General features: G+C 44.3%; 2 protein-coding genes across 2 annotated transcripts; one reads left to right on the plus strand and one right to left on the minus strand.

The window, feature by feature from the left end:
- The first annotated feature begins 2,344 nt into the window (after positions 1-2,344).
- Positions 2,345-20,722, plus strand: LOC120032248 (mitochondrial 10-formyltetrahydrofolate dehydrogenase-like). The gene is made up of 23 exons (XM_038978250.1): positions 2,345-2,392; positions 5,165-5,309; positions 8,310-8,544; positions 9,851-10,016; positions 10,115-10,216; positions 11,114-11,203; positions 11,377-11,511; positions 11,761-11,886; positions 12,051-12,142; positions 12,374-12,521; positions 12,876-12,995; positions 13,155-13,282; positions 13,489-13,639; positions 15,332-15,402; positions 15,576-15,681; positions 15,968-16,055; positions 16,278-16,371; positions 16,446-16,545; positions 16,696-16,794; positions 16,993-17,158; positions 18,743-18,848; positions 18,966-19,165; positions 19,407-20,722. The coding sequence occupies exons 1-23, from the start codon at positions 2,345-2,347 to the stop codon at positions 19,460-19,462; spliced, it is 2,772 nt and encodes a 923-aa protein (XP_038834178.1). The 3' UTR covers positions 19,463-20,722.
- A 79-nt stretch (positions 20,723-20,801) lies between these two features.
- c38h12orf45 (chromosome 38 C12orf45 homolog) lies at positions 20,802-24,028 on the minus strand. The gene is made up of 4 exons (XM_038978252.1): positions 23,890-24,028; positions 23,520-23,603; positions 23,173-23,306; positions 20,802-21,689 (listed from the first exon to the last, which is right to left on the minus strand). Exons 1-4 carry the CDS (start codon positions 23,987-23,989, stop codon positions 21,507-21,509), a joined length of 501 nt encoding a protein of 166 aa, XP_038834180.1. The 5' UTR covers positions 23,990-24,028; the 3' UTR covers positions 20,802-21,506.
- Positions 24,029-25,491: the final 1,463 nt, after the last annotated feature.

A 25,491-nucleotide genomic window follows, 5' to 3' on the forward strand; every position in this document is an offset into this window, starting at 1 on the left:
AACAACCTGACAGCATCTCTGTCTGTCTACTGATCTCTGTTGAACCGTGTTCATCCATCCTCTCTCAGAGAAAGCCTGGTGGTTTAGTTTTCATATGGAGGTGGATTTCGTCCCTATCAAGCGTCAGCAGACCAGTATCAAACGCATGTGAACACTGTGCTGTGGGGCTTGTAGCCTTGTAAACAGCAGCTGGCAACCCTCCAGACCCTCTCCAGTGGCGTGGAGTTGTGACACTGATCCCAGCCCTATCGCTCCCTCACAGCACACCCACACCCCTGTGTAATAGACCTTTCAAAGCTCACCTCTATATTTTATTTGTTTCTGTGTTTTCTTCCTTCCTCCGCCTCCTTCCTTCGCCAGCCTTGGCTTCTTTATTGCTTGTTGTTGACATCAGCCCTCAACAGGAGGCAGCAGGGGGCTCTTCCAATTCTACATTTAGTAAATAGTAGGGGAAACTGACTCACTGATCTGTGCCTACAATGTAGCCTCGTGTCCAAGTTTAAAATGTAATGATGGAAATATATTGTTGCATGCATTGTTTAATTTGTCCTTCCAAACACTGTTCTTTTGTGACAGCTTAATTAAAAATTAAAAATTCCCCACTGATACATTGCTCTTTATCATGTGGAGCATGATTGATACAGAGGAGTACCTTATATTTCCCTCATGACATTTTAAACTTTGACACGAGGATACATTGTTGGCAAACAAGACAACATATTCAATTTAGGTCCTAAGATTATTTCCAAAAATGGTAACAGGCAGTAAGTAGTACACTGTTGTCATGACTATGATATGGATACAAATCAGTAATACAGTATCCCATTGGAAATCAGCAGGCTTATAGGGGGCACTAGGGGTCAAAGGCAGATGACCACAGTGATATCAGTAGACATGTTGTGTGTGTGCATGCACGTGTGGGTCAGTGGGTGTGTGTGTGTGTGTGGGGGGGGGGGGGCGTGTTCACTGTGCCAGATAGGGATGGCAAGGCAGACCCTCTGGGTAAGTATTGACACGCTGGTGATGACTGGAGGGGGAGTCTCTCTCATGACTCAGTGAATGAATCCTTGCTTGCCCATCTCTTCATACTGAGAAGTAACCCTGTTGACCTTGGCATGGGGGAACCTGTGCCAGGCAGTTCAGTGTGGACGGGGGTAGAATGTTTGATCAGAGCTCATTCACTATGGGAGACACAGCAGCAGGTGTGTTCTCGCTGATATAGCTAGGCAACACAGAGAGTAGAGTACTGTTGCCTTCTAACAGTCGAACATTGAACCAACTGAGTCTGCCTATAATGGAAGATAGAATATACTGTATGTTGAAATGGAGACTTATGATTGATTCTGCTTTACAGAAACTTGAATCTGAATTACAGGACAACAAATCACTTTGATACGGATACAATTGTCCTCAGTCATAAACAATACAAATGCATAATTCTTCATGTTAAACAATTTCCACACAGGAGAGGGCATAACTGTGGAGTGTTTACCATTAAAGCACCTTGTTGTGAATGTTTGGGGTTCCTTCCACTACTATCCAGAGAGAACTGCCCTGCTCTAGCTTTCCATCAGGGAGTTCAGCAGAGGTCAAAATGTGTTTACACATCGATGGTTTTCCTGAGATGGAAAAGCTGTCCAAACCTGGGCCTGTAGTGAATGGATGAAATTAAATGAATGACTAAACAATCACAGTTACATATGGTCTGATACTGATGTGTGTGTGTGGTTTTATTATTTTGATAAACATTGAAATAAACTAATACAGATACTTTTGTATAAAATGCACCAACCTAAAATACAACATAATGGCTGCTATTTATATCTGATTACAATGTAATTACAATGTAATAGTAGCCTACTCGTCATAACCCATTCAAGAGGGGCGCAAGATGAAGCTAACGCGTTTTTCTTTTACATGAATGTCGATCAATGTTGCGTCCTCGTGTCCGAGCCGGTTTCGTGGTCTTTTGATAAAAGGACAACTATATTCCACTGGAGGCACGCATAATTCATGTCGAACAGCAATTCTTACTACAACACCAGGAATTTTTTTTATCGTTTACCATTGGTAACAGATAAAACTGTGAAAGACTTGCTGTCAAACGCACCGAAATGTCAAATACATGCGTGCCTCGTTGAAGGAAGAAGTAGTAGGACGCGTGAGCGCGCACGTAGACAGTACTTCGCGCACACGCCGGTTCTCGGGTATAGCTGGCTGTGGCTAGCTCGAATCACTGTCATTGCGAGGCAGGTGTGTGTGTCATCAGGAGCTCCCACACGTCCCCAGACCACGTTGGACTAATTCTGTTGTATTTTAATTTGTGTTAATTAATACAGCCATCATGTTGTGGACAGCGAACCGAATCATTAGGAAATTCTCTACCAGCTCTGTAAGTAACATTGTTTATGTTGCATCAGCTATACCCTCTGTGTGTCCCCCTGCCTTCCAATTTGTCACTATGGAGAATCCTGATTGCTTGCCAGCTGATTCACACGATGTTATCATTGTTGTTCTGGTGCATGAATATCTATCAGGTTAAAATTGAGTCATCTTCATATGTTACAATCAATGAATGACTCGGTCTCAGATCTGTCAATGCCTGGGTGTGCACAGGACACACTCAGAGTAGCCTACAATCTAATCAAAATATGATGCATGCTTGACAGTTCTCTTGTTTGATACCTGATATGCAGCATTATTAAAGTTATTACTATAAAGGCGAATGTATATTATGTACAATGTATTTTAACAACCATACAAAGAAAGGCATGTCTTTGTCAATTGCCACGTTATGCACGCTTCTCCATCACTGCAGGAATTATTTCCACTGTACGGTTCGTGGGGAGTTGCATCAGCTGAACGAGAGAGACCACAGACAGCTGAGCAGAGCGGCTTAGCAACACACTATCCAGAAATCCACATACCCGCAACGAACTGCCTATAATTCGACTGACATGAAAGTTACTGTCAGGATATTAGCAAGGGACATGGACTGCTACGATATGGTTTTGTAGGTGTTGTGTAACAACACCGGCCCCTATCAAACTGCTACTGTAGGTGGTTACAATGTAACGCCAGAAATGTATCTCTTATCATGGCCGTTTTAGCCGGCTGATAGGTAGTCACTCAGTGCTGGAAAAGTATAGCCTACCATGCCTGTCTGGGTGTAAGCCTTCACGGGAGCTGTTTACATTAGGCTATAAAAATTGAATAACACATTGTCTTAACATGTATTATGTTGTTATTACACTTGAACCTCTGTAGATTTACTTTATTCCTAGTCTATTTCGGGCATAGGAAACTTGAAACTTTCCATTTTCAAATGAACTTCCAGACAGACACACTGATTGGAGTAGCCATTTGAACTTACTTGAGCATTCATTCTAGTTGGTGGAGGGGGTTGTGCTCTCTGTAGCCAATAGCATTTCAGACCACTCTCTCTCCCAGAGGACCACGATTTATTGCCCATTGGGCCAGTCTGGCTGCCAGAAACTAAAAAAAACTTGCCAATGGAGAGGGAAAGAGTAGCATAAATGCTTTTCAACGTTACAAAATGTCTATGTATACTCAACACGAGGGATGTTAGAAGTGAAACTGAATATTGGTCATGGACATGAGTATGGTCAAATTGAAAGTTGGAGTTTGTCTCAAATCAAATCAAATTTATTTTATATAGCCCTTCGTACATCAGCTAATATCTCGAAGTGCTGTACAGAAACCCAGCCTAAAACCCCAAACAGCAAGCAATGCAGGTGTAGAAGCACGGTGGCTAGGAAAAACAAATGGGGACCAACTCCATATTAATGTCCACACTAGAAAGGCCAAAACCTAGGAAGAAACCTAGAGAGGAACCAGGCTATGAGGGGTGGCCAGTCCTCTTCTGGCTGTGCCGGGTGGAGATTATAACAGAACATGGCCAAGATGTTCAAATGTTCATAAATGACCAGCATGGTCAAATAATAATAATCACAGAAGTTATCGAGGGTGTAGCAAGTCAGCACCTCAGGAGTAAATGTCAGTTGGCTTTTCATAGCCGATCATTAAGAGTATCTCTACCGCTCCTGCGGTCTCTAGAGAGTTGAAAACAGCAGGTCTGGGACAGGTAGCACGTCCGGAGGACAGGTCAGGGTTCCATAGCCGCAGGCAGAACAGTTGAAACTGGAACAGCAGCAAGGCCAGGTGGACTGGGGACAGCAAGGAGTCATCATGCCTGGTAGTCCTGACGCATGGTGCTAGGGCTCAGGTCCTCCGAAAGAAAGAGAGAAGGAGAGAATTAGTGAGAGCATACTTCAATTCACACAGGACACCGGATAAGACAGGAGAAGTACTCCAGATATAACAAACTGACCCTAGCCCCCCGACACATAAACTACTGCAGCATAAATACTGGAGGCTGAGACAGGAGGGGTCAGGAGACACTGTGGCCCCATCCGATGATACCCCCGGACAGGGCCAAACAGGAAGGATATAACCCCACCCACTTTGCCAAAGCACAGCCCCCGCACCACTAGAGGGAAAACTTCAACCACCAACTTACAATCCTGAGACAAGGCCGAGTATAGCCCACAAAGATCTCCGCCATGGCACAAACCAAGGGGGGGCGCCAACCCAGACAGGAAGATCACGTCAGTGACTCAACCCACTCAAGTGACGCACCCCTCCTAGGGACGGCATGAAAGAGCACCAGTAAGCCAGTGACTCAGCCCCTGTAATAGGGTTAGAGGCAGAGAATCCCAGTGGAGAGAGGGGAACCGGCCAGGCAGAGACAGCAAGGGCAGTTCGTTGCTCCAGAGCCTTTCCGTTCACCTTCACACTCCTGGGCCAGACTACACTCAATCATATGACCTACTGAAGAGATAAGTCTTCAGTAAAGACTTAAAGGTTGAGACCGAGTCTGCGTCTCTCACATGGGTAGGCAGACCATTCCATAAAAATGGAGATCTATAGGAGAAAGCCCTGCCTCCAGCTGTTTGCTTAGAAATTTTAGGGACAAGTATTCAGTATTTGGTCATATTGGTTCAAAGCCTGAGGAATATGAGGAAAAACGATGTGTTTTGATCTTAAAACCCACCAGTACAGTATAGGCTATTCTTGTTGTGTGTGAGAAATAGTTTTTACCACTCTAACTCACATGCTCTTTCTTCTCTCCTGTTTCCTCCAGAATTATTACCAAAATAAGCTGAGACTGGCTCTGATTGGCCAGAGCCTGTTTGGACAGGAAGTGTACACAAACCTACGGAAGCAGGGCCATAAGGTGGTGGGCGTGTTCACTGTGCCAGATAGGGATGGCAAGGCAGACCCTCTGGGTAAGTATTGACACGCTGGTGATGACTGGAGGGGGAGTCTCTCTCATGACTCAGTGAATGAATATTTCAGCAAAGCTTTTATGGAAGTGGTATGCTTGCATCCTCACCAGAGCATGGCCACCTCTTTACATTGTTACCATCTGCATGGCCTCAGTCATGATCCAGTGCGTCCTCTCCCAGACTCCCACGGTCTAACTGAGTTAGTGGAGTTTGTGTAAATGATTACTCCCAGTCACTTTTCTAAATGAGACGTAATGGCTTCAGTGGTGTCCCTGATGATCTGTCAGCGAGGGAGGTAGATCCGTGTTGACTCTAAGGCTCCTGTACAAAGACCTTTATGCCCAGCGTTAGCCCTGGGACTGTGGGCCCATTGATTTAGTAGGGAGAGGCCCTGAGTCGACCCAGAGGAGCAGCAGTGAGGTGAAAAGTCTTCCGCCATCTGTCGCCGCGGCTGGTTTGATGTGATGCACATTATTTTACCCAGCAGGCATCAGCTGAGACGGCAAGGGTCCCTGTCCTGTGCTTCTCCCCCTTTCTCTTTCTTCATTCTATCTCTGCTTTGCTCTATCCTCTCTCTCTATAGAGAGAATAACTGACTAGATGGGACAATATCCTTTGTTTAACGCCACTGCGTCCTTGCTAGGCAAACAAACAACCACACACAGGGGAGATACACACCCCTGACCAAACCCTGTTAGTCCCTATTACCCTGATTTAGTCTAGCTTCAGTTCAGCCTGACTCTGCAGCAGAAGAGGCTGGTGGGAGAAGCTATAGGAGGACAGGCTCATTGTAATGACTGGAACGGTATCAAACACAGCAAACATATTGAAACTACATGTTTGACTCTGTTCCATTTATTCCATTCCAACCATTACAATGACCCTGTCCTCCTATAGCTATTTCCACCATCCTCCTCTGCTCTGCAGTGAAGTTAAACAGCAGCCCACTGAGTTCTTGGCACAGGATGGAGAGGTTTGTACCTTTTGGCCAGGGAAACAGATCTCTATGTTATTACGATTTTTAGCCATCCCTGTAAAAATAACATTCCCCTATGAGTTCCCATGATCTGGCAGAGGACCTCTGGTCCAGAGACATGTCAGGGTCTGAATTGTTGGACACAGGTACTGTAAAGGAAACCTTGTTGCACGATATGGTCAGACATTTGAGTAAAACATTGTTTCACATTTGATTTGCCGGTTATTCTGGGGCAAAGTATTTACAAAAGCAGATGGTTTGATTGTGGGTATTTTTTGCCTACTGTTTAAGTGTTTACTTGACAATGTAATGATGATGTAATGTCACATCTATAGACCCATTTCCCGCTTCATGAAAATTTGCACCCACAGTCATCAGAAACCTCTTTGTTTACCTAGCAGTGGATACGATCCCATGCAACTTCAGCGCGTACAAGTTAACAAACACGGAATCAGATGGTTATCGTCTACAGCATCGCAGATGTCATGATTACCTAGCAAGCTAGCAAGTCAAGGTAAAATATGAACAATAGAGTTAGATAAAGCCAGAAGAATAATGTGCTATAGCCAAAAGTCCTGCATGTTTTCATGGTCAACATTCACTTCCTGTTAAGTTGTGTCAACGTCCCGACATCAGCTTTAGCTATCCTGCTACAGAGATTTTTGATGTTGGGTTGCCCGCGCATCACTCGAATGTAACGTTGAATGGTAAACAGAAAATGTCTCTATTAGCCTAACCGTCTGCGAGTCAAACAGTCTCTAACACTTTGCTTATTGCCATGACATAAAGCATGGCCTTCTTGTACTATGAGGCTACTACCATGTTTAGCACCCAGATTAGGACAGCTGGCTGGATGAGGCCAACAACTCCATGTGTCCAGGCCTTTACCACACATGCACACACCGACGCACGCACACACCCTGAGATGGACCGTGTGCCCCCGGGCCAGCCCCCTGTCCAGTCCCACCCCTCCCATCAGCGTGTGTGTGGAATTTAATTTGTGTGGAGCAGGTGGGGCCAAAGTGTGGGTTTCATGTGACCCTAACCCTAATAGGGTAGTGGAGCAGGCTGTGTCCTGGAACTGGTTGGAACTGGGGAAGACCGGAACCACCACGCACACCAGGGTTGGGGTCAATTCGGAATTTCTGAATTTAATTTGATTCAAACAGTGAATTTGAATTGAATTTGAATTGGCCACACACCACAGGAAGCAGAATTTGATTTGAATTTAATTCAAAGCAATTCAAAGCAATTCAACTGAGACGCGAAACATGAAAGTCTCATTCATATGAGAAGAATTCACATACCATTTCAAATATTAGTTTGATTATAACTCAAAGATGTCAAACAGTATTTTTCATTGTCATGAGACGCTAGATTGTTCCCTTCCATACTGCAGTGTTTGATCTAATGCAATGTATTTTTTTCTGATATTTAAAAACACTAAGCAAATTATGAATTATTATAGACAACTCACAACAATGTCTTAGAATATATCCAGACCATTAATTATTTTAAATTGTTTTAGGAGAATGTTTCAACCTTATGCTACATGGTGGTGGTAACCATACATGATATCAAAATAAACATTACTATGGTGATGTGTAGAATAAATAATAAATTTAAATAATTAAATTCTACTTCTTTTCATTCAAATTCTATTCAAATTCTGCTTCATGTGGGGTGTGGCCAATTCAAATTCAATAATTTAATTGAAATTAAAGAGCAATTCGGAACTCAATTCAGAATTGACCCCAACCCTGACGCACACCCAGATCACACAGATAACGGTCACACAGATAAACTGAGATACACACTCACACAATGTATACTGTACAAAAGGAAAAACGAGTCTAAACTAACAGAGAAAATATAGAGATGTTGCAATGTTCTATCATTCCTGTCTTCCTGACTATCTTTATGATCACCTATCAATTTACAAGATAGATAAAGAATCCAATATTTGTCAAAGTCATCAAATCTCTGTTACTACCCCCCCCCCCCCCCCCCCCCCCCCCCCCCAGCGGTAGTGGCGGAGAAGGACGGGACGCCGGTCTTTAAGTTCCCGCGGTGGCGTGTCAAAGGGAAGCCCATCCCAGAAGTAGTGGCGGCCTACAAGGCGGTGGGGGCTGAGCTCAACGTCATGCCCTTCTGCTCCCAGTTCATCCCCATGAACGTGATCGACCACCCGGCCCACGGTTCCATCATCTACCACCCCTCCATCCTGCCCCTGCACCGCGGGGCCTCCGCCATCAACTGGTGAGGGAGAAGAAAGGGTTTTAAGATAGTGAGAGGATTAAGGTTTATAGGCGCGTGGGGTAGGTGGGTATGTGTGTGTGTGTGTGTATGTGTGTGTGTGTCTGTCTGTCTGTCTGTCTGTCTGTCTGTCTGTCACGAAGGTCAAGGGTTAGCCTGTTAAGGGGGGTGTGGGTGAGCCAGGCCTAAACTGACCACCAGAGAAGACAGACAGAATAACAAGTGTGCTTGACTCTTGAAATAGGCCTACACAGGATCACTGCTGCAGAGGCACATGTGATCATTTCAGCTGTTGTCAATACGTAATCGTGACCAGTGTAAAGTCTTTAGTGTGTGCCTTGCCCATATAGTTAAACACTTGCTGGAGAGCTGAGTGGGAGTGAGAGTGGTGCTATCTAACTAGTCTAGTTTGCTGATGAACTGTTTGTAATGTGTTTGGCTGAGTACAGTTTGTCTTATCTTTTTCCTACCCTTATCTATTCTCGGTTCCTGTTATCCGTGTTGGGTGTGTGTGTGCGTCTCTGTGTGTGTGAACAGCTATGTGGATTTAGCCAATATTTGACACTGATCTGTGTCTGATGAGCTTTGTGATTGACATAAATTAACTGAAAACCTGCATACACACAGTTATGTTAACATTATTACACTTTTCACGTAGCCTACTTTTTTTCCAGCTAATAGCTTAATCACCGATTTAGCAGCATTATTAACTAAGTGTTCAAATCCTGTTGCTGCTGGAGTATTTTGCTATGACAATACTGGTCAAAAAATGTGTCACGGTTTAGTTCCTGGTTTTATGCATGAACCGATTCCATGAGTGACCTGCTCCATATGGTTCCTATGTATGACCCTGTTTCTGTGTACATCCCAGTTCCTATGTATGACCCTGTTTCTGTGTACATCCCAATTCCTATGTATGACACTGTTTCTGTGTACATCCCAGTTCTTATGTATGACCAAGTTTCTGTGTACATCCCAGTTCCTATGTATGACCCTGTTTCTGTGTACATCCCAGTTCCTATGTATGACCCTGTTTCTGTGTACATCCCAGTTCCTATGTATGACCCTGTTTCTGTGTACATCCCAGTTCCTATGTATGACCCTGTTTCTGTGTACATCCCAATTCCTATGTATGACCCTGTTTCTGTGTAAATCCCAGTTCCTATGTATGACCCTGTTTCTGTGTACATCCCAATTCCTATGTATGACCCTGTTTCTGTGTAAATCCCAGTTCCTATGTATGACCGTGGTTCTATGCATGACGTTGGTTCTGTGTCTGACCTGGTTCTGTGTCCTGTGTCCTCCTTAGGACGCTGATCCAGGGGGATAAGAAGGCTGGGTTCTCCATCTTCTGGGCTGATGACGGTCTGGACACGGGTCCCATTCTGCTCCAGAGAGAGTGTCCTGTGGAACCCAACGACACGGTGGACTCCCTCTACAATCGCTTCCTCTTTCCAGAGGGCATCAAGGCCATGGTAACCGTAGCAATGCACCATCATCGGATCACAGTCCCACTGCTTTAACACGTAACACACTGACATTGCTTGGGGGCTGGTGTATTCTTGTGGTGCAGGTGGAGTCAGTGCAGCTGATCGCTGATGGGAAGGCCCCACGCGTCCCCCAGACAGAGGAGGGGGCCAGCTACGAGGGTATCCAGAAGAAGTCCAATTCCAAGGTGAGATACTGAATGTGGGTGTGAAACATCAACAGCGAGAGATACTGCCCACAGCGTCACCTGGTTAAGGCTGTTTGTAGGGAATGAAGGAAACTAAGTCAAATATCATGTTAGGAAATAACCATTCAAATCTTTTCCTGTCCTGTCACTTTTCTGCCCAAATGATTGTTTTCTCCTGAAAACTGTTTAGGGCAGTTTGATGTTGCTCAATTTGTAGCCATTTCATTTCGCAATACGCCCGTTCATTACTCAGTTTGGAAAAGTCCTGTTTAGCGAGAGGGTGATGTACTAGGGCCAGTAATGGGATGAGGGGTTGTCTAAGGAGGGGGTAGGGTTTGACGGGGTGGGGGGAGTGTTAACTTACTAGAGCCTACTGTCAGGATGGTGTATTGGAGGTGAAGTCAGGTGCAGGAGACCAGATATTAATGAACAGGCACACTTTTATTATAGTTCCAAAAAACGAGAGAACTACATAAATCAAACGTGCTCAAAAAACGGAACATAAAAGTAAAGCGCGTAAACTAACACCACATAACAAGAAACAATTACACACAACACACGATGGGAACCAGAGGGTTAAATACCAGTAGCTTAATTGGGGAAATGAAAACCAGGTGTGTATGGAAACAAGACAAGACAAATGGATATACGAAAAATGTAGTGGTGATGGCTAGAAAACCGGTGACGTCGATCGCCGAACGCCGCCCGAACAAGGAGAGAGGCGGCGTTCGGCGGAAGTCGTGACACCTACAGCACTGGCGAGTGGGGGGGGGGGGTATTTTTAAGGTCCCTCGTCTAAGTGTTGCATAATAAGCAGCCAACTGTTTGGCCTCCCCCTGATTCCTAGAAAAGGAAGATTTTCTTCCTCACCCTCTCCATCTTCTTTCTCTCCTCCAGGTCAACCTCGCCCAGCCGGCAGAGGCTATCCACAACTGGATCCGCGGCCACGACAAAGTCCCCGGGGCGTGGACGGTCATTGATGGTCAGGTGCGTTCCCTAAAACACACACTCGCACTCGCACACACACACAATTACATTTACAGTGTGTGTATGAACTGTATGTAGTGTCCAATGTTCTGTTTCTGTATTACTGTGTGTGTGTGTGTCTGTCTGTCTCATTGGCAGTATGTCAATCGAACCCGTGTCCTCTCCCTCCTTAGACTGTGACTCTGTACGGGTCGTCCATGCTGGGAGAGTCGGTGCCAGCCGGTCAGCCCCTGGAGATAGAGGGGGCGTCCCAAGCCGGTGTCGTCACCAAGAACGGCTTGGTTCTGTACGGGTCAGATAGCAAAGCGGTGAGTCTCGGAAAATGAGATCAATGGGAAATGAACAAGGATACAGCCAAGTGTCTAGTGGCAACCCTGTTGGCTTTATTACCTGTGCTGTAACATGGAGCACTATATCTATCAACTTCCGATGGCTTCTAATGTTCATTTTGTGAATGATTTCTCCAGTTTAGTCATTAAGACATAGCTCAGGCCTAACCCTAACTATGTGTTGTCTCTCCTCCTTCTCACCCTCTTCCTCCTCTGGTTCCTCCACAGCTGATGGTGAAGAACCTGCAGTTTGAGGATGGGAAGATGATCTCTGCTGCTAAGTACTTCTCTTCAGGAGACACCGCCAGCGTGGAGCTGACTGATGATGAGAAGAAGATGGCAGAGGAGATACGAGTACGTTTCTCATTGTATCGCTGAAGGCTTCCACGTAGCCATGTGTGACAGTTTGACACTACTACAACAGAATCTGTTACTTAGTATACCGCCATGTTGTACACGCATGATTCAGATAGAAGCTGTTCAGTTAGCGCCACTGATTCAGTGTGTTGTCGCTCCAGGACATCTGGAAAGGCATTCTGAGCAACGTTACTGCCATCGAGGAAACCACAGACTTCTTCAAGTCAGGAGCTGCTTCTATGGACGTGGTCAGGTGAGTGTATGCTTTCACTGGCATTGACCTGGTTTAACCCTTCATTTCCCTCACTTGACCTAGAGTTTATTTGTTATGTATTTTATTAACAGTGATCAGCTTTTGATTATCTGGGTGACTCTTGTGACCCTAGTTGACCCCATTGTACCTGAGTGACATATAATCCTATGACCTGACGTAACCTCACTATGACCCTTCATAAACTCTGCTATATCCCCATCCTCTCCCCAGGCTGGTGGAGGAGATCAAGCAGAAGTGTGCAGGGTTGCAGCTGCAGAATGAGGACGTGTACATGGCCACCACCTTCCAGGACTTCATCCAGATGTTTGTGAGAAGGCTGAGGGGAGAGGACCAGGAGGAGGAGATGGTCATCGACTATGTGAGTCAGACAAACAACTGTCATACAGTAGCCTGGTCCCAGATCAGTTTGTGCTGTCTTGCCAACTCCTATGGTCAGTTGTGCAACAATGATCATAGGAGTTGGCAAAGGCACCACAATTAATGACCATAGGAGTTGGCAATACAGTACAAACTGATCTGGGACCAGGTAGTCATACAGAGCACAGATGGTGTTATTATTGATGATGAGAAACAGTATGTTTCCCACTCACTTTCCACTTGTATTTCCATGTGTTTATATCACACATATACACATATACACATGTTTATGAGACACGGTTGGATCTGTAATTTGTCTTTGACGTGTAATGTTATGTCACGGTTTGGTTCCCAGGCAACTAAAGACGTCAACAACATGACGGTGAAGATGCCTTGGCAGTGTTTCATCAATGGCAAGTTTGAGGACGCAGAGAACGGCAAGACCGCCGATACCATCAACCCTGCCGATGGCTCTGTGAGTTGTAATGCTAAACAGATACACCTGAACACACACACACATCCTACTATTACTCATCTATCATACTTAGATATACACTCTCACATACACACTGATATACATACTTGTGGACATTGTTGTATTGGTACTTCATTAAATGTGAACCCTTTTCCCTAGGTGATCTGTAAGGTAGCCTACGCGTCAGTGGGAGATGTGGACCGGGCGGTAGCAGCAGCCAAAGAGGCCTTTGAGGTTGGCCCCTGGGGCAGGATGAACCCTAGAGATCGTGGCACCCTGCTGTACAAGTGAGCACCAAGCCTACAGCGCCTCCTAGAGGCCTGGTGGAGATCTGCCTCGACTCATTATGGAGTATAGTTACTATCAGGGAACTTGTTTATATAGTGCAGATTTATATCCATTTATACAACAATAATATATTTTGAGGACAAAGACTGCCAGTGGACCCTTGAACCTACCTCCATCTCTCTTGTTGACCTCCCCTCCCTACCAGGCTGGCTGACCTTATGGAGGAGCACCAGGAGGAGTTAGCCACCATAGAGTCCATAGACTCTGGAGCTGTCTACACCCTGGCCCTGAAGACCCACGTAGGCATGTCCATCCAGACCTTCCGCTACTTCGCCGGCTGGTGCGACAAGATCCAGGTACAGTTTCACCTGCATGGACCAGATATGTGAAATAAACTCAGCAAAAAAAGAAACGTCCCTTTTTCAGGACCCTGTCTTTCAGAGATAATTCGTAAAAATCCAAATAACTTCACAGATCTTCATTGTAAAGGGTTTAAACACTGTTTCCCATGCTTGTTCAATGAACCATAAACAATTAATGAACATGCACCTGTGGAACGGTCGTTAAGACACTAACAGCTTACAGACAATAGGCAATTAAGGTCACAGTTATGAAAACTTAGGACACTAAAGAGGCCTTTCTACTGACTCTGAAAAACACCAAAAGAAAGATGCCCAGGGTCCCTGCTCATCTGTGTCAACATGCCTTAGGCATGATGCATGATGCAAGGAGGCATGAGGACTGCAGATGTGTGCAAGGGCAAAGAATTGCAGTGTCCGTATTGTGAGACGCCTAAGACAGCGCTACAGGGAGACAGGACGGACAGCTGATCGTCCTCGCAGTGACAGACCACGTGTAACAACACCTGCACAGGATCGGTACACCCGAACATCACACCTGCAGGACAGGTACAGGATGGCAACAACAACTGCCCGAGTTACACCAGGAATGTACAATCCCTCCATCAGTGCTCAGACTGTCCGCAATAGGCTGAGAGAGGCTGGACTGAGGGCTTGTAGGCCTGTTGTAAGGCAGGTCCTCACCAGACATCTCCGGCAACGATGTTGCCTTTGGGCACAAACCCACCGTCGCTGGACCAGACAGGACTGGCAAAAGGGCTCTTCACTGACGAGTCGTGGTTTTGTCTCACCAAGGGTGATGGTTGGATTCGCGTTTATCGTCGAAGGAATGAGCGTTACACTGAGGCCTGTACTCTGGAGCGGGATCGATTTGGAGGTGGAGGGTCCGTCATGGTCTGGGGTGGTGTGTCACAGCATCATCGGACTGAGCTTGTTGTCATTGCAGGCAATCTCAACGCTGTGCGTTACATGGAAGACATCCTCCTCCCTCATGTGGTACCCTTCCTGCAGGCTCATCCTGTCATGACCCTCCAGCATGACAATGCCACCAGCCATACTGCTCGTTCTGTGCGTGATTTCCTACAAGACAGGAATGTCAGTGTTCTGCCATGGCCAGCAAAGAGCCCGGATCTCAATCCCATTGAGCACGTCTGGGACCTGTTGGATCGGTCTGGGACCGAGGGCTAGGGCCATTCCCCCCAGAAATGTCCGGGAACTTGCAGGTGCCTTGGTGGAAGAGTGGGGTAACATCTCACAGCAAGAACTGGTAAATCTGGTGCAGTCCATGAGGGGATGTACTGCAGTACTTAATGCAGCTGGTGGCCACCCCAGATATTGACTTACTTTTGATTTGAGCCCCCCCTTTGTTCAGTGACACATTATTCAATGTCTGTGGAACTTGTTCAGTTTATGTCTCAGTTGTTGAATCTTGTTATGTTCATACAAATATTTACACATGTTAAGTTTGCTGAAAATAAAACGCAGTTGACAGTGAGAGGACGTTTCTTTTTTTTGTTTGGAGGGTTTTATAAAGATGTTTGCAGGGTTTTGTATGATGAAACTGGCTCCACTTCTTTTTCATTCACATGTCCCTGTTTGCCAAATCCTGACCTAGTTATCTAGATATTTTTCAGTATTCTAGTAGTCTATGCATATCTTATCATGTCTATTATATCATGTCTGCTACAGGGCAAGACGATACCCATCAACCAGGCCAGGCCCAATCGCAATCTGACCTTCACCAAGAAGGAACCTCTGGGGTAAGGGGTCAGAGTTCACATACAACTCTACCAGGAAATATCAATATGGATTTAGATATGAACAAGATTCATGAGTAGTGGTTTTAGTATGAGTATTGGTTGTAGTAACCACTGCATTTGGCTGACCTGAGGCACCCGCTCATGGTGAGTGTTGTGTGTTTCCTGGGTGCCAGTGTGTGTGCCATCGTCATTCCCTGGAACTACCCACTCATGATGCTGGCATGGAAGAGTGCCGCCTGCCTCGCTGCTGGAAACACACTGGTCCTGAAACCTGCACAGGTGAGAACACATACACCTGCACACGTTACAACAGATTCAGTCATAGATTTTATACCAGCAGGTGAACAACTTATGTAACACGGCAGTCACACACGACTACCTGTCACACACAACTCTACCTAACGTAACCTTTCTCTGCAGGCCGACGTGTTAAAATGGCATCTCTAGCACTGGACATTGCTGAACAACATATGTGAATATCAGATGTCATTTGATTCACTTGAAGAGTTTCCCCGTGTCCACAGCAAGGAACGTGTTTCACTCACTTTCTGCTCTCGTCCAAAAGGTTACTCCTCTGTCAGCCCTGAAGTTTGCTGAGCTGACTGTGAAGGCTGGCATTCCCAAGGGAGTCATCAACATCGTTCCTGGCTCAGGTAACAGGACACAAGGGAGCAAGCGCTTGTGGGAAGGGAGAGGTTCTCCAGGAGATCTGTGGGTGACTCATTAGGTAAGGTTTTAAATTCTAATCTTTATTTTTATGTTTCTCTCACTCCATCTACCACCCACTCTCCCCCATCTCTACTACCCTTTCTCCCCCTGCCACCCTCTCACACCTTTCTCTCTCTCTACCTTCCTATCCCCCATCTCTCTAATAGGTGGGATGGTGGGACAGCGCATGTCTGACCACCCTGACATCCGTAAACTGGGCTTCACAGGCTCCACCCCTATCGGCAAACAGATCATGAAAAGGTACCCCACTTATTCCTGATTGGCTGATATTGAGCTACTTCCTGCTCATGCTCGCGTGTAATTTCCTGTTGCAGCTGTGCGCTGAGTAACCTGAAGAAGGTTTCTCTGGAGCTAGGAGGGAAGTCTCCACTCATCATCTTCAGCGACTGTGACATGGACAAGGCTGTGCGCATGGTGAGAGAGGGAGGGAAAGAGAAAAGAGAGAGAGTAACTAAAGGAGAAGGAAAAGAGGAGAGAGACTTCGTACCCGTGTCTTCGAATTTCTTCATTTGACCTGCTCTTATTTTCGTCATATTCCCTTCCCCTCCATCTCCCTTTCTGCAGGGTATGAGTTCTGTGTTCTTCAACAAAGGAGAGAACTGCATCGCTGCTGGACGCCTGTTTGTGGAGGAGTCCATACATGACGAGTACATCAGGAGAGTGGTGAGTATCCTGAACCCTCCCACAACAGTCCAAAACACACAATACACTTCTCCTCTTCCTCCCCTTCCTCCGTTTCCTCCACCCCACAACAACTGAGTCTCCGTGTAGCGTAGCTCAAGGGTCTCTCAAGATCCTTTTCCTCGTCATAGCCTTTGCATTCCTCCTCTTCCTCCGTCTCCCCTCCTCTTCCCCCATCAGGTGGAGGAGATAAAGAAAATGAAGGTGGGTGATCCTCTGCACCGCTCCACGGACCACGGGCCCCAGAACCACAAGGCCCACATGGACAAGCTGGTGGAGTACTGTGAGGTGGGCATGAAGGAGGGCGCCACGCTGGTGTACGGGGGCAAGCAGGTGGACAGGCCAGGTAAACACTTTTGAAGCAGTGTCTTTTCTATACTATAGTATCTTAGTATCACAGTATGCACTCATACCAAAGTAGCTATAGTAGAATAACCTGTGTTAAAATCAAGTTGTTTTAGCCGTATACACATACAGTATTTAGCAGATGTTATTGCGGGTGCGAAATGCTTGTGTTCCTAGCTCCAACAGTGAAGTAATAATCTAACAATACACACAAATCTAAAAGTAAAGAATGGAATTAAGAAATATAGAAATATTAGCATTGTCAGAGTCCGGAGTGTATATACAGTGGGGCAAAAAAGTATTTAGTCAGGCACCAATTGTGCAAGTTCTCCCACTTAAAAAGATGAGAGAGGCCTGTAATTTTCATCATAGGTACACTTCAACTATGACAGACAAGATGAGAAAATAAAATCCAGAAAATCACATTGTAGGATTTTTTATGAATTTATTTGCAAATTATGGTGGAAAATAAGTATTTGGTCACCTACAAACAAGCAAGATTTCTGGCTCTCACAGACCTGTAACTTCTTCTTTAAGAGGCCCCTCTGTCCTCCACTCGTTACCTGTATTAATGGCACCTGTTTGAACTTGTTATCAGTATAAAAGACACCTGTCCACAACCTCAAACAGTCACACTCTAAACTCCACTATGGCCAAGACCAAAGAGCTGTCAAAGGACACCAGAAACAAAATTGTAGACCTAAAATTCTTACTGGTTGGTAGGTGATCAAATACTTATGTCATGCAATAAAATGCAAATTAATTACTTAAAAATGAGGCAGGAAAATTATGTGGATATATTGAAGAAACATCAGTCAGGAAGTTAAAGCTTGGTCGCAAATGGATCTTCCAAATTGACAATGACCCCAAGCATACTTCCAAAGTTGTGGCAAAATGGCTTAAGGACAACAAAGTCAACAGGATTGGATCGGCCATCATAAAGCCCTGACCTCAATCCTGTAGAAAATTTGTGGGCAGAACTGAAAAAGCATGTGCGAGCAAGGAGGCCTACAAACCTGACTCAGTTACACCAGCTCTGTCAGGAGGAATGGCCCAAATTCACCCAACTTATTGTGGAAGGCTACCCAAAACGTTTGACCCAAGTTAAACAATTTAAAGGCAATGCTACCAAATACTAATTGAGTATATGTAAACTTCTGACCCACTGGGAATGTGATGAAAGAAATAAAAGCTGACATAAATCATTCTCTCTACTATTATTCTGACATTTCACATTCTTAAAATAAAGTGGTGATCCTAACTGACCTAAGACAGGGAATTTTACTCTGATTAAATGTCAGGAATTGTGAAAAACTGAGTTTAAATGTATTTGGCTAAGGTGTATGTAAACTTCCGACTTCAACTGTATATGATGGGATGTATAGACATTGTGGACCGTATGTGGATATAATATGTAGTATATACGTAGGATAAAATAGTACATGTACCGCTGAATAGTTAGTAACATAAGACTGGTTAGTGAATACTGACAGTACAACACAATTGGAGGCCACTGTAATGCAATGTTTCAGCCAACCACCATCATAATCATTGCTAACTACACTGTGATGTGGTTTCCCTCCAGGGTTCTTCATGGAGCCTACACTGTTCACAGATGTGGAGGATCACATGTTCATTGCCAAAGAGGAGTCCTTTGGTCCCATCATGGTGGTGTCCAAGTTCAAAGACGGGTACGTCTCCTCAGTCTTTAGAGAGACAACCTTTCTTCATCAGAGACCCAAGTAATAGAGCTCTTTGTGGTTCCCAACCCTGACCAATGTCTTTTTTTCTCCCCTTCTGACCTTCAGTGACATAGATGGCGTGCTAAACAGAGCCAACGACACTGAGTTCGGCCTGGCGTCCGGCGTGTTCACTCGTGACATCAACAAGGCCATGTACGTGAGTGAGAGGCTGGACGCCGGGACTGTGTTCGTCAATACTTACAACAAGACCGACGTGGCCTCGCCGTTCGGCGGTTTCAAACAGTCCGGGTTCGGCAAAGACCTTGGTGAGTCTGGGGTTAATCATGTAATCATTTAGGCAAGGGGTTTCATGTTGGACACTCATATTGGAATGTGGATCATATCATATACTGATTTTTGTTGGTGGTCTGTCATAAATAGACCTAGATTTCCATTGCCTACCTCTTTTTCTTGAAACACAGTTCAAAGAAAATGGGCCTAAGAGCTTTGAATAGCCTTGCTTGATTTGAGTTTGACCGTTGAACTGTGCTTCTGTTCTGTCGGCAGGAGAGGATGCTCTTAACGAATACCTCAGGACCAAAGCAGTGACTGTTGAGTACTAAGGCAGCCAGTCCCTCCTAATAAACTGTAACAACGACTGATCAATCAATCCACCTGATCACGACTCTCCAGTCAGTCTCAATCAGGAGTCCAGCTGGCTTTGCCAACAGCAGGTGTGTGAGAGAGGAGACCTTTGATGTCTTACCCTCTGCCACGTCCTCGTCTCAAGGTGCCTACAGTTTTGAGCATTATGTTCGGGAACTTGCATTACGGACACATCATGGACACAGGCGGTTTTCCACAGTTACAAAAGGGAAAACGCACATATCAAACGCAGAGGTGGATTTCAGTATTCCGGAGCCAAGGTGGATTCGTCTGGATCAACCCCCCTTTACTTTGAGTGTTCAAGTTTTCGGTTCCTCCACTCATCAAGAAAGAACGTTTTGCTTTTCAAAAGCAGAGCGCTTCAGACAATCGCCTCCTGCTCTGTCAGTCACACATTTTATGCGACATTTCATTTTAGCTCAAGCATGCAGGTTCAGATGTATGTCATTTATGTTCAGCAATGTTAGGCGCCACACTTCTATCCACAAGTCCTATAGTTAAATTGTAAATATTTTATAACAAAAGAAAAACACTGAATAATTGGATATATTTTTGACATTGTATTTCTGTCAGAAAAGGAGCACTATAGGTTACAACACTAGATAATGCATTCTTAACACACACCAACCTACCTGCCCGTTTTGGTAAAAAACTGAAAGATGGGGCTAGAGAAATCTTACTACTCTCAAATTCATAGACAGAGCTATGGATGCAAGGATTGACCATCCATGACATCAACATTATAGTTTTAACCATGTTGAGGCTATATAGTTTACTTTGTTTGTAATTTAAAAAAAAGTAAGCAAACTTATATTTGGGGTTAGACAGATGAACTAAGCATTTCTAAGGTATATTCAAGAATCAATGGATAAGTCCAACAGTAAATGAACAAACTGCAGATTGCCCCTTTAAGTTGAGTAAATAACATATACATTTGAACATGGTATTACATAAACGACCTTAGAAAGACTATTGTTGATATACGAATACAACGGCTAACACTAAGAACGTATATGTTCAAGATTATCATATTTTCATTGTATGTGCCATTTTAATGAGCATTATGAAAACTGCAGGGAAATCTGGTCTCTATGGAGATGTGGGAGACTCTTCTCCCCCAAACCTTGTGCAAAACCAGCCCCGATACATACAGTATTGTTTGTCTTCCAGCATAAATGTTGTACAATGGTGAATAAACCCCTTGATTTCTTTCTTCATCCGTTATCATGGTCTATACTTCCATTTTTCCTTTTAACCATGAATGTTTTGGTGTATGCTGTGTCATTCACAACAATCTAGGATCTCATAACATTTTATTATGAAATACAGTATACGGTTTTGGTACAGGAAAATATTTCTGGGAAAAACGTCATAGCTCACAAACCTTGTGACCAACCATAACATAATGCTGGGACTAAGCCGATTCATAACACAAAGCAGACAGATATAATAAAACATTTGGTATTGAAGATGAGAAATTCAGTCAAACAGTTCTGCTTAAATACTTGAAATGTACACAAACAATATGATCTATTGAAAATGGCTTGAATACAGATAGGCTAAATGTCTTCTTTCTCTGCCATCAATATACCATCAAGCCACTATGAACTTTAACCTTACAAGTATCCTAGGGTTATCAGATAAACAGGAAATTATATAAGGCATATTCTTACTTCACATTCTTGAGAATGCACTCAATGCTTAGTCCCCATCTCAATATGGCTCAAATACCACTGAAACGCAAGTGACACCCCCCTATGTAGACACCTATATCCCTCACTGCGGCAGGTCTCCATCCACTGAAACACTGTCAATCCATTAGCCCTCCAGGACCATGGATTCACTGACCCATGGTCAGTTCTTATTCTTTCACTCATAATGGTTATGAAAAAGGTTTGGAGAAGGAGAACTGATCCCACGTCAGTTGATTAGTATTACCAACGCATGTCAATATTCTACATTTCAACTGTCCCAGTAGTCTCTTTAGAGGCCTATGACAGCCTAATCCTCTTGTTTCTCCAGAACTTGGATATTAACCTTCTTTTTCTGACTGTTGCCAGGCAGTTTGAGGTTCTCCTCTGTGAGCTCGCTCTCCTCCTCAGAGTCTGAGTCGGCGTCGTCGCCCTGCGAAGACTCTCTGTCCGAGTCGCTGTCTGAACTACTGAGCTCCACCAGCGACACATCCTGATAGAGAGACAAGGGAATCAATGTCATCATCAATGACATAACACCATTTATATCCCATCAACATAATGAGCTCATTTGAATGCTAGGCCAAAAGTCAGACACTGATGTGGTTCAGTGCAACATGGCAGTGTCCCACAGTTTCTATAAGTTTCCTTATTATGTCAAAATAAACATGTCTCCAACCCCTATATCACACTCACAAACTGAAAATATATGGGTACATTGTACAATCAATTGGTGCGAGAGACTCAAATATCACATTAATTTGTACATATCCACTGTATACATTAACTGCAGCAAAGTTGGTTCCTGTTTCAGTCACGTCTTTGGTCACGTTCACGTGGGTCAAACAAAAACAGCCTAATGATTGGTTGACAATAGAGCCTCCCACACTGCTGGCGATGCTGCAGGATGAAATTGGTGAAGAGCAACTGCAGAAACTTGCAGTCAAAACTTAATGACCTTTGATCACATGATTTTTGTAAAGTTTATGCAGTCGACATGTAGGTACAAGTCGGACAATTTTTATCCTGATAATGCAACACACTTTGAAAGGCGGTGACCAACGATGGTCCCCGACTTCACAAAAGTGATCAGCTCGAACGCGCCCAATGTCTCACTTGCAGGACAGAGTCAGCTATGTGCAAAGTAAACAGCAGAATCTGGCAGACTTCCGCAAAAACCATGAGCGTGAAGCACAAGGCCAAACTTCCCGGTTGTTGCCCCGGGAGCTATAATGTTGCAGCAGAATTACAAAAAACCCAGCCGTGCACATTGTATTGTTGCACGCTCATCTGTTTTCAACTCTTTAGAGACGGCAAGAGCGGTAGAGATACTCTGAATGATCGGCTATGAAAAGCCAACTGACATTTACTCCTGCGGTGCTGACTTGCTGCACCCTCGACATCCACTGTGATTATTATTATTTGACCTTGCTGGTCACCTATGAACATTTGAACATCTTAGCCATGTTCTGTTATAATCTCCACCCGGCACAGCCAGAAGAGGACTGGCCACCCCTCATAGCCTGGTTCCTCTCTAGGTTTCTTCCTAGGTTCTGGCCTTTCTAGGGAGTTTTTCCTAGCCACCGTGCTTCTACACCTGCATTGCTTGCTGTTTGGGGTTTTAGGCTGGGTTTCTGTACAGCATTGAGATATCAGCTGATGTAAGAAGGGCTTTATAAATAAATGTGATTTGATTAGTACCTGCGGTTCAACCTGTTGATTGTGGCAATGTCATATCGCAGAGTCTCAGTTGAATTGAGCTGATGAAAACTATAAGGGCCCTTTCTCTGCTCAGTTGTTCCACAATATGTAGCCTGAACAGCCGCTAGTGGTCGCTGTTTACCTCTTTTGGAGTGGGACCGTCAAAAAACAAACAGAGACCACTAGCTGCTGTTCAGGCTACACAATAAGATAGGCCTGCTCGTGGTGTTCCGACGTCACACTTTCCCTCACTATAAAAAGACAGCCACACTCACCATCTCTATGACCTGTCCAGACTCCTCCACCCTCTCTATGTCATAGTGGCCCTCAGGTGCCTGCTCCATCTGCAACTTGAGCTTCTCATTGGCCTGGGCCATCTGGGGCAGGAAGCTTTGCAGTCTGTCCAGAACTGAAACACAACACACAGTTGTATGTATGTATGTAACTACACACGTAGCAATCTGCTGAACATATTTAGCAAGCAATGCACATATTAAGATGGGCTAGAATCTCCATATAGGCAATGACCAGAAACGGAATAACAGCGCATCCTGGCGGAGATGTGGCTATTTATAGATTCTAGACAATCTACAAACAAACGCCAGAAATGTTTTTAACTCACCGCTACTTCTTGGGACCCTCTCGGTCTGCAAAGAACTGCCAGCCTTGGGCCCCTTCGACTTGAGGAGAAGCTTGTCATGAAGACCTATGTACAAGGACACCGAAATGTTACATCTGACCACACTGATGTGTTCATGCTAACAGTGGAGGCTACTGAGGAGAGGTCGGCTCATAATAATGGCCAGAATGGAGTGAATGGTATCAAACACATGTTTTTTTCACTCCAGACATTATTATGAGCCATCCTCCCCTCAGCAGCCTCCACTGGAACACGGTGTTGTTAATAGCTGGTGCATGTAGCTAGGATAGCTAACAGGCTAAACAACTCAGTTAAATCAGTTGATAAAGTAATTTCGGAAAAAGGATCCAACCTCCTCCGTTTCCACACGCGAGCAAGTCTTGTGAGCTTGTTTTCTTGTTGTTCAAATGTAATTCCATTTTCGTCGTTGTATGATGCTTTTGCTTCAACATGTGTGCAGCCGCTGTTTTGTGCTTGCTTCCGCAACGTGAGAGTCTACTTCCGGTGTCATGAACGCCGACGACGTTTCAAAATAAAAGTCCCTGACTTTCGTACCAGGTTAGGAGAATTAACGTAGCAGGAATTTGGGGATTTAAAAAAAAACACGTTTTATTGTCACACACACGGGATAGGTGCAGTGAAATGTGTTGTTTTTAAACAGCGTCAGCCATAGTAGTTTGGTGTCCAAGGGCACAGCGACAGATTTTTCACTTTGTCGGCTCAGCTATTCATGGGTTTGGATTAGGGTTAGGGTTAGCTAAAATGCACAAAAAAATCAACGTTTGACATTAATTTGACAATTAAAAAAAAAAAAAAAATCCCTCAGATTACATAGTAACAGAAAAAGTGTCTGTACTTTAGAATAATATTATAATGTAATATTTGACGTCTGAAGTAATGTGGTTTGTCATCTTTTTATTTTATTTATTAAGATTTTTATGTACGGTGGTTTTTGTATGTGTTCTTGCCTGACTTTAATAATTTGTCTATTTTTTGTCAATAAAAATAGTATTTAAAAAAATCTAAATAAAGATTGTTTCGTCTAAAAAATATTTGTCCATGTTCTAATTTCATGGTCAAGATCATGACATTGATGGTAAAAGGAAATTATCTAGCTATAATTTTACAATTTGTCAACTACTTTTTTAAGTTTATTTTTTATTTTTCTGGTGATACAATTAGATTAATTATATTTGACTCCAAATGATTGGTCACTACTGTCTGTATTTATCTATATCATGAATGCTCTTATTATAGTGTGCTACATTTAAAATGATTATTGGCGGAACTGACATCTTTTATTAAACCTATGACATTTGTAGAGCATCGGGAGTGTGAGTGGTGCAATTTGTGCAATGAAAGCTTTTAGAGCTTTAAGATGTTGTAAATAACATCAGGCTGAGAAGGTTCTGGCAAACAAATCAAATATATTTATAATGTCCTTTTTACATCAGCAGATGTCACAAAGTGCTTATACAGAAACCCAGCCTAAAACCCAAAACAGCAAGCAATGCAGATGTAGAAGCACGGTGGCTATAAAAAACTCCCTAGAAAGGCTGGAGCCTAGGAAACCTAGAGATTAACCAGGCTCTGAGGGGTGGCCAGTCCTCTTCTGGTTGAACCGTGTTGAGATTATATGAGTAAATGGCCATTAAGGCCAGATTGTTCTTCAAGATGTTCAAATGTTCATAGATGACCAGCAGGGTCAAATAATAATCACAGTGGTTGTAGAGGATGCAACAGGTCAGTACCTGAGGAGTAAATGTCAGTTGGCTTTTCATAGCAGAGCATTCAGAGGTCAAGACAGCAGGTGCGGTAGAGAGAGAGAGAAAGAGAGAGAGGGAGAAGGAGAGTCAAAAACAGCAGGTCTGGGATAAGGTCTGGGATAAGGTAATAAGTGTGATGAACAGGCCAGGGTTCCATAGCCGCAGGCAGAACAATTTACACTGGATCA

This window comes from Salvelinus namaycush, chromosome 38 (genome assembly GCF_016432855.1).
Source record: "Salvelinus namaycush isolate Seneca chromosome 38, SaNama_1.0, whole genome shotgun sequence".
NCBI classification, from domain to species: Eukaryota; Metazoa; Chordata; class Actinopteri; order Salmoniformes; family Salmonidae; genus Salvelinus; species Salvelinus namaycush.

Bases quoted from the DNA above. Each gene is read 5' to 3' on its own strand.
- LOC120032248 (XM_038978250.1), top strand. From the start codon at position 2,345: ATGTTGTGGACAGCGAACCGAATCATTAGGAAATTCTCTACCAGCTCT. The intron at 12,143-12,373 runs GTGAGTGTATGC...TCCTCTCCCCAG, and splicing joins GCTTCTATGGACGTGGTCAG to GCTGGTGGAGGAGATCAAGC. The intron at 15,682-15,967 runs GTGAGAACACAT...CTCGTCCAAAAG, and splicing joins TGGTCCTGAAACCTGCACAG to GTTACTCCTCTGTCAGCCCT.
- c38h12orf45 (XM_038978252.1), bottom strand. From the start codon at position 23,989: ATGTTGAAGCAAAAGCATCATACAACGACGAAAATGGAATTACATTTG. The intron at 23,604-23,889 runs GTTGGATCCTTT...CCTTGTACATAG, and splicing joins CGCGTGTGGAAACGGAGGAG to GTCTTCATGACAAGCTTCTC. The intron at 23,307-23,519 runs GTGAGTTAAAAA...GTTGTGTTTCAG, and splicing joins GAGGGTCCCAAGAAGTAGCG to TTCTGGACAGACTGCAAAGC.